This window comes from Camellia sinensis, chromosome 5 (assembly GCF_055761805.1).
Source record: "Camellia sinensis isolate YWXY chromosome 5, ASM5576180v1, whole genome shotgun sequence".
Lineage (NCBI taxonomy): Eukaryota > Viridiplantae > Streptophyta > Magnoliopsida > Ericales > Theaceae > Camellia > Camellia sinensis.
The window spans coordinates 133,641,362-133,651,054 of record NC_138965.1 but is presented as its reverse complement, the minus strand read 5'-3'; the positions used below and the strand labels follow the sequence as shown (position 1 = coordinate 133,651,054).

The 9,693-nt window shown below is 35.6% G+C and overlaps 1 protein-coding gene across 1 annotated transcript; it reads right to left on the bottom strand.

Moving 5' to 3' along the window:
- Positions 1 to 3,579: 3,579 nt before the first annotated feature.
- Positions 3,580 to 9,441, bottom strand: LOC114311040 (BTB/POZ domain-containing protein POB1-like). The gene is made up of 6 exons (XM_082869825.1): positions 8,923 to 9,441; positions 5,987 to 6,112; positions 5,582 to 5,706; positions 5,414 to 5,477; positions 4,900 to 5,179; positions 3,580 to 4,616 (listed from the first exon to the last, which is right to left on the bottom strand). Exons 1-6 carry the CDS (start codon positions 9,167 to 9,169, stop codon positions 3,803 to 3,805), a joined length of 1,656 nt encoding a protein of 551 aa, XP_082725951.1. The 5' UTR covers positions 9,170 to 9,441; the 3' UTR covers positions 3,580 to 3,802.
- Between the last annotated feature and the right edge of the window lie 252 nt (positions 9,442 to 9,693).

Below are 9,693 nucleotides of genomic sequence, written 5' to 3'. Positions count from 1 at the left end.
TTAGTAATGTTGGAGGATATTTTATATATTTTTGTAAAGAATATTTGGTTAACAATATTGTTACATGGTTACATATATATTATTCTTGGTATGATTTTGTGAATGTGGATGTACTTTATTTTAGAAAATAGTAATAATCGTTACAGGGAATGAATTAATAAAATATATATTTTGATTTTATGATAATAATTTTGTTGCGACAATAATAAACTGTCGCTAATGTAATCACCATTATTAGCAACGGCTTAAACTGTCGTAAATACAATATTAAATTAATTCTATTTTTTGCGACGTTTTAGACCGTCGCCAATAATACTTTTTGTGACATCAAATATCATTGCTAAAAACGTTTTGGCGATGGCAACCAACATAGTCACTAAAAGTGAAGTTTTTCTCGCAAAAACCATTGATTAGCCGCCGCTATAAGAAAGCGACGGTTTATAACCGTCGCAAATATTTTTTGTCACGTCCCCTTCCGTCACCCCCTATTTCCCGTTGCTACTCCGTAGCAAAACATCTGTGGCAACGGTATGTGGACTTTTTGCAACGTTTGAGATCATCGCAAAAGGCCCGATTTTTAGTAGTAATCTTTCTCTTTAATAATATGTCAATGGTGTTTGATTTGCTCGGGATTACATCTATAAGCTTTTTGATATCATAAATATAAACTTAGGACTATTTTGAGAAGATGATTATAATCAGCTTTTTGTGAGAGAGGGAAATGAGTTATAATCTGGAAAGTAAATTATAACCCACTTCCCAAAAGAGGGCTTAACAACCACATATGGTCTTTTAGCAATGCAAACATTGGGACATATATATATATATATATATACAAGTAAAATAAACAGCATCCAACTGTTCAAACATGAACGGTTAGGCAAAATGGATCAAGTTAGATAAAATGCTTCAAAATAGCTTTTATGTTGAAGATGTTATTAGAAACGAGCCCACTCGTTGTTGTTGTTATTGTTTTTTTTTTTTTTTTTAAAAAAAAATAAAATAAAAAAACTTAGGAGCTAGTCTGAGTCCGGTAAAATGTCAACCCCTTAAAAATTATTGCCATGATATATGTGGAAGAATTTGGGAAGGATATTGCCACAACATCAAAACTAAAAAAAAAAAATTGAGTATTGTCAACTCGGTCTGAAGAAGAATTGGGAGGATTGGGTACATCAACCTAAAGATTTTCTTCATTGTGAAAAAAGTTATTTTTCGAATTTGCATAATTCATCTCTACTACGAGTAGGAGATGAATTGTGTTTAAATATTCATTTTTAAATAAAATAATATAATATACTATAGTATAAGTACAACAAGTGTTATAGATCAAGATAAGTAAGATGCTATTTAGCCAATAACTTGAGAGGCATAAACCTTAGGGGGTTGGCCTGATGGTCAAGACTTGGGCCTACGGTGTACTCTTTTCATCCATACGGGACTTTGCCTTAGCTTTAAATGAACCCCCCTTAGTGGACAATGAGATGGTCCCGCAAATTAGTCTGTCCTTTGAGCCGAATACCAAATCATATAAAATAAAAAAAATAAAAAATTGAGAGGCATAAATATTAGTCCCAAGAATACAGGAGTCTTTTGGGAAGCACAAAAAAAAGCTAACTTTTAATCTTTTATCCATTTTGGGTCACATTACCTCTCACATTTTTTACTCACAAAAAGACAAAATAAACTAAAGACTTTGCTGGGGACCCCCAGTGCCACATGGGGCTCTGCCATTGGCTGAAAGCAAAAAATATAAATAAATAAATAATTTTTTGGACCAATCACAAGAGACCCCCAGCACCCCCACTGGAGGTCTTATGCATTTTCCATAAACTAAAAAATTAAAAAGTCAACTTTTTATCAACTTTTCAAAACAATCCACAGTAAATGAATTTATGCTCAAGCTCAAGCTAATGTTACTTAGGACTGGCCTTCAAGGTTCCCAACCATCATATTCATCTCCCTAGAAAAGGAAATTTGAGAAAGGGAAAGAAAAGAAAGCCAACAAGTAGGTATGATATTTTATGATTTTTTCCCCCAAAAATGAAAAAAAAAAATGAAATTCCAAGAAAATCCTTGGCTTATCAAATAATAATAATAATAATAATAATAATAAATAAATAAATAAATAATCATAACCAACTTTTTAGGCCAATTGTAAAAGGCAAGCGAGTTGAGCTATTTCTGCCTTCCTACCCCTCCATTTTTCTGTCCAACCAAACAGATAACTGTAAAACTGCGGCCCTTTATGCTACTCTCCCCTTTCTCTACACACTATTTTTCTATCCAACCAAACAAATTATTGTAAAGCTGCAAGAAATCGTGGGATTGAGGGCGTCTAGACTTTTCAGTCTTCCAAAAAATATAGACACCCAAAATAAGCAACAGATTTTGTCAAAAGCTTGGCTTGTAGAAAACTACTAGCAATAAGTAAAGAGTGAAGAAAATTCCAAGACTAATTTAATGCAGCATGCAACTTTTCTCTACCAAACAAAAGTCTAATAAAAGGCACACACAAACACCAAATCAACGAGTCCGGATCATCTGCCGTGGTCTCGAACAATACTCTTTGCAATGATTTCAAAACAACATCGTTTTGAATTTTTTTTTTTTTTTTCGCTCTCCTTTCCCACTTTGCCTTTCTCTCCTTTCCCACTTTGCCTTTCTCTCTCATCCGTCAGAACCCTAACCCGATTTTCCCTCTTTTCCTTTCTCTCTCATCCATCAGAACCCTAACGTGATTGAACCAGAACAGAGGAGAGGAGAGAGACGAAGCTGAAGGAGTAATATCGGTGAGGCAAAACAATGGCGGCAAGGCGAGGCCTGATTTCTACTTGTAAACGGGTGTGGTTTAAGTGGATTTGATTTCTTGAGTTTTGTGGGGTTAAAATCTACCACACTGCAATCCTGACAAGCTTGAAAATAAACCAAAAAAATCTATTGTCCCAAAACTTGGGACCATGAAACTGCCCAGATTTCTATGGTGTGTTTAAACTCTTTTATATTGAATTACCTCATAAATAAACTTGGTCATTTGCTTTGAAATTCTGGATTAATTTCTGGTTTTATATTTTGGGTTTCTAGAACTTTTTTTCTTTTGGGTGAATGGATTTCTAGAACCATTGAGGACGACCAATCAGATTGAAGAGAGAACCGACTACGAGGAGAAGGACATGAATAATTGTAAGGACTTGATGGGTCATCATCATATTTACCATAGATCATGCCATTCATTGGATTACAAAACCATGAACATGATGAACATTGCTTTGTGGGTGATGAAGATTGAGTGATGTTGCATGAGGGATCTCACCCAACTACATTTCAAGCTCCTCGCTTCGCGGCCATAGAATCGCCGTTGCCCTCAACCTGCCTGACTCTGTTCACCTCTCTCGTTTCATGGTTTAGGGTTCTTGACAAATGAGAGAGAAGAAAAGGGGGGGAAGGGACCAACACAAAAAAAAAAAAACTTACAAAACGACGTTGCGACGTCATTTTGGAACCACCGCAAGAAGCATTCCAAGAGACCACGGCAGATGATCTGACAGATGATCCGAACTCGCAACAACAGCCTCTGTATATCTCAAATTGTATATTTTTAAAAAGGTCTAACGAGATGGGAAGGGAAATTCTTCCTCTCTCCAACAAGCAACATATTTACATTTTTTCCCGTTCTCTAGAGCACGATTTGGCCTGTGGACTCAAGACCAACAAATGACATCTTAACTCGAAACATAACTCCTTACCTTTACTGCAAAGGTTAGCCTACCCCCGAAGCAAAGTCAAAGAGTAGTCGAGTTTATCAGTGCCTGATAGTAAGCTCGGCCCTGAGATGGAGTATGCCATTGAGGAAATAAAGACTATCCTCGGCCATGAATGAAGTCCATGGAATGGCAAATAAGTTGCGGTAGCCAACAGCTTTGCCGCCTGTAAAAGTGTAATTGCCTTTGTATTTGCTAATGTACTCCTCTGTTGGTTTTGACCGTGCCGCAAACTCGTAGTCAACCGCAAAAGTGACCGACCCTTTTTCCTGCATTCCGAGAAACAGCCCAAAACAATGGAACGAGCTCTGTTGGTCCATGTTGCAGTGTGCTGATAAGAAGAAACCTTGTCCACCTAGGTGGAACGCTTGGGAATAAACTCGCCCGGATGGGAACAAATTTGCACACTCCTCTCGCTTCAGATCAAGGTAAACCACACATTGCTGTCGTGGGAGTTCAAACTCGACCACCTTTACGGGCCGATATTTGTAGGCTCGTTCAATGAAGCGTCGGTTTATGGTGGCGGACTCTTCTGCAGCAAGGGTTCTCTGTCGGTGTGGGGCCTCGGCTTTGAAAAATAGAGCCTCTAGCACAACCTTGGATGCAAGGTCATGATCGAAGTCATTGCATGTTAAAACCTTCTTTAGCTTACGGGGAGACATGTAAGGATAGCGGATGTAGCGACCAAGGCGAGAACCTAAGATTTCTCTCCGCTCCTCAAGTTTTGGGTACTGGGCTCTGGACCACTTCAACACGAAATCATATACAGCATCTTCTGATGCCACCTGGAGATCATCACTAGACAAAACTGCTTCAATTCCGGCAAGGGGCAAGCTCATAACCTCGTCTTGGAACCTGGCCAAAGGTGCAAAACTAGTAAATCAGAGATCTCAAATAGCATCCAACAGTAGTAGTAATCAAGCAATGTTCACAGATTCGAAGGAAGAATGGCTCGAGAAAAGTTGGGCCTGTTGATAATTTTCATTTTTGATATTTTTAGTTTCATGTTGTAGTGAAGCAAAAATAACGAGAAGTTTAAAAACACCTATTGTGTTCGTATTGATTTTATTTCTGCAAGAAAACAATTATTGGAAATTCAAAAAAAAACTTATATCTTCTAACATAACGATGGGCTCACTTGGTTATGTCTTTGTAACGGGCAGCAAGGAACTGCTTTGCTGCGTCTGTCAAAGGCTGAACCGCCTCAGCCATTAAGACACTGGAAGGAAGCTCCAGATATAGCAACGCAGACTCGGGTGTCATGGGCAAATTGCGCAATAGTCGGCTGCAATACCTCATGCATGAAGCAACCTCAAACTTGTCTGCAGCCATCAGCACATCCAGCAAAGCAGGAGCACTAGTTGTAGATAAGGTATTGCTATACATAAAATTTAGGAGCTCCATGAGGGCAGCTTCCTCTGTTCCACGAGAGAAAAAAAGGGGCCGTTATTTAAGGTAGCATAACAGAGTCTATTCCATTCTCATAAATCACTTAAACAAGAGGAACTGTTCTAACGGAATTAGCATGACCTAAAACATACTCAACAACCATATTGTAGTACAGTAGAACACATAATTTATCTATTCCAAATGCAACTAGATTGAAGAAGCTAGTCATATCAAACGTAGGATGCTTAAAATTTAATCCATACCAGAAGCATTGATTCGTAGGGTTACATGTCGCTGCTCTGACTCCCTCATCCCATTTGAGAAGAGCTACATAAACAATTAAATAAAATGGAAATAAACATCATCCAGCAATTTTAGAAAGTTTAAAATTTAAAAAAAAAAAACTGCAAAAGGAAAATAATGATCTTTACCTTATAGAAAAATGGACTTTTCGCTGCCAAAATTGGAGAACTGATGTGCAAAGTTTTGACTCTCAGAACTGTAGAACAATCCATGCTCCAGTTTGAATCATTACTATTTCCAGCTTCATCATCTCCTACAAATCAATTATTCAAAGGCAAATACGGCAGTACATAGAGTTACATAACAGAACAATAATTTGTATAGTCGACCCAGAATAGCTAACTCATCGTAATTTTTTCTTCTCCAAATTTTCAAATTTTAAACTTAAAATACTAGTAATAATTGAAGATGCCTTGTGGGGCAGAATATGAATGGATGAAATCATATAAATTTGAACTGATTTCTGAAGCAAATAAAAATTGAAACATGAAAGAAAAAACTGCAATAACTTGACTGAAAAACTATTCCAATACCTGATGGTGATTCTTCAATCATTGCAACTGCTTCCTCATCTTGATTTTCACAGCCCACACCATCATCGGTATCAGGCTGGTTACAACTAAAAATCTGCTCCTCAGGGCATCCAACAGTATCCACCGCTGCCAATAAACCATGTCAGTTAACATTAGTGGAATTACACAAGGATTGCAAAAAAGTATGGTAAGTGTACACAATATGTATGACATTATTACAAGGGGAGAAAAACCATCTGAGAGAAATCTCTCAATTAAGGAATCAGAAAACCAATCTACAACAAAACAATAATGAATTAACTGTATTGAAACTCATTAAGATCCAACCAGCCAAACATTGGGGGGAAATTAGAATAATACAAAATGTATCCTGGATAAAAAATTCATGAAATCGGCCTAAAGTGTCAATCAAGTAACACAAACAAATTAAGCTTGAAAAAAAAATGAACATAGCACAAAGCACCTACATTCATGTACAAGGAGAATAAAAGCATAACGAAGAAAGCAAACTGGACAAAAACCACGTGCAGTTTCAAGAAAAAACAGAGAAATGATGAGTTGTAAAAATTAAACTTATAATATTTTGAAAAGGCATCCCACAAGCCAAACCACATCTTCATTCATCCACTTCATGCACACGATCTAGATTTGAAGTCATGCAATTCTTTCCTGGTAAATGAACATGCATAACCCTTTCCATTTTCATATTTGCTTGCATAACTGGCAATTGATTACAAACTCTGCATTAGAATCGTACAATTCACTATTCAAATCATATGATTAGATTCAATTCGATTATGTGGGTAATCAAATAAGAACAAGTTGAAAAAATTGCAAATAACTGTGACTCAAAGGTGAATCAGTAAATCGTGAATCAATCGATTCACTTTCGATTCATTGAAATTGATTTTTGTCCTCCTTTTTTGCTTTTTTATTGTTGGAAAAGGATTCACACAACTTTTTTAAGGTCATTAGGGTTACCATAAATTTCTGGCTCCTCATTTACACTCAAAGACTCAAACCCTGGAAGAAAGAAAAAAAAAAACAAAAAAGCCTTCTCTCACCACAATATTCTAGGCTTACATATTCAACTTTATCTAAGGCCCCATTTGTTTTCAGTGATAGAATGGAGGACATTCATAATGAGGGGATTGATAGTGATGAGAATAAATAAAATTGTGTTTGTTTTGATGATGAGTGATATTCGAGACCCCAAATAATCTACCAAATTTTTTACCAAATCTACAAAATGTTTTAAAAAAATGCCCAACATGTTAAAAATAAAAAAAATAAAAATAAAAAAAATTCCAGGAAAAAAATAAAATAAATAAAACAATGATTTTTACTTAACAAAAAATACAAAAAAAATTAAACATTAATATTCAAAAAAAATACCTAACATGTAAAAATAAAAAAAAAATAGTCCGGCGGACTATTTTTCTAATATTAAGTGCTGGAAGCCTGTCCGAATCCCCTCCCCAAGGGGATTCACAATCCGGAGAGGGGATTCACAATCCGAAGGGGATTACAAATCCTCTCTTCATCTCCCAAAACAAACACAAAAATAGTGGGTCCCACCTCATTATTAATCCCAACCCTCTCTCTATAACCCCAAACAAACGGGCCCTAAGTGTTTGCACTTATAAAAGGAATCTTTCAAAGGTATTAAGTGAGATTTTTGATAACATTTGGAGATTTGGGTTTCTAACTCTTTTGAGATTATTGTTGCTATTACTTTTGTAGAAAATTAAAAACATTGTATTTGCTTGGAAATTGCAAGTTTATTTTTGTTTACTTTTTTTATTAAGAATGGTTGATAAAAAATATCCAGAAGGGAAAAGCTAAAGTGGCGCTAATCTATCAGACCACGTGATTATCATTCAAAATAAAACTTTTTTATGTAAGTCTAAACATTACATGTTTATAAGATATAATTAATTTCAAATGTGCAGATACATTTTTCTATGTAATTTAAAAAAAGTGACTGAATCTTTACAATTCACGACTCGATTCAATTTGATTCGCAATTTGGTATAAGGCCATTTTGATTCACGATTCAAATTACAAACTTCAGCATCAATTTTTCCAATAACTTCGAGAAAGATTCCATTTAAACCATAGCCTTCAAAAAATATCAACATTCCAATTTGCAGGATAATACTTCAAGCTGTAATTTGATCGACAGATACGAATTAAAATCAAAATAATGACATAGTCCCAATATTATAAAATTTCCCAAAATTGGCTGATCATATACAGCAATAAACTGTTTACAACACGTGTGTCCTAATCAAGTCATCTTTTTCGTCATTATATTATATTAAAGGCTATATGTTTAATTAAATTAAACAAAATCATATCCCCTTTAGTACAACATCCCATGTAAATTAAGGTCTTTCTCTCCCCCTTAACATTTCCATTATGAAAATCTCTTTGACTTCAATCTACAGGTCTTGCACATGAATAAACTATCTTAACCCATTCTCTCAACCTATCTTCAATTGATTCTACTTTGGAACACTCATTTTATAAGCGTGTTAGTTTTTATTTCCATGTCCAACATCATGTCTCGTAAAACATCACTGGCCTTATAGCTGTCCTGTAAAATTTTTACAACACAACAATCAATCATGGAAATTAAATTAGGTTCTACGTAATAATATATAAAGGCTTGGTTTCTATAAGTGATGAACTCACCTCAACCAAACCAAACCGAAGAATTATCCTCAGCTGACTAAAGTTTCTCATTTTCTCAAGTCTATCCTAATGATAACTCCCCAGATTTTCTCAGCAACCAAACTGAATTATACACACATAAAAACATCTAAATACACACTTGTTTTATCATTAAAAAAATAATCAAAACAAAACTCAAATCCCGCAGATTCAAGCAAAATTCACAACACAAAAACCATCATGAAACACAGATAACTAACCTTTATCTTTCTTGACATCTTCTCTTCTGCGCTTCCGATGCCTAGCCCAATCGGCGAGACTGTGACATCCCTCGCCGTCCAACTGAGTCTCCGGCGAATCGGCCATGATCTCGACTCGGAGCACTCGGTCGGAGAAGTTACTATCGTTGAACGCAAAGCCGAAATCGCCGTCGCGACCGCCGTTGGGGGAGTAGTCGGAGTCCATCACCGTCCTCGGATCGAAAAGATCCAAGCTCGTATCCCTCATACTTTCTCTCTCTAAAACACTTTCTCTCTCTAGAAGAAGAAGAAGACAATGAAGGGAGTGTTGAAGATTTGAAAACCCTAATTTGATCACTTGGCTGTTATTATGTAACGAGAGAGAGAGAGAGAGAGAGAACCTCTGGAAACGAGCTTACCGACAAGAACTAATAAATAAGAGAGAGAGAGAGAGAGAGAGAGAGAGAGAGAGAGAGAGGTGGCTCGGAAGTGTTTTTCTGGATTTTTTTTTTTAAATGGAGTATTTGCATATTTTTTAGGCTATTTATATATTGGATATGCAAATAACAGGTTGGATAATAGTATTTTTTAAAGATGAAGAATAAAATATCAAAAAAATATGGGATATTTTTTATAAATCCCTTTTTATCTATTTATGTTTCATTTAGTTTATATTATTTTTTTATATTCTAATAAGTCTTATGAGTAACATAGTTATCAAAATACCCCTAATAATATTTACATTTATAGTGTGAATGTTCTGTGATTTGAATATTTACACCGTCAATGTGA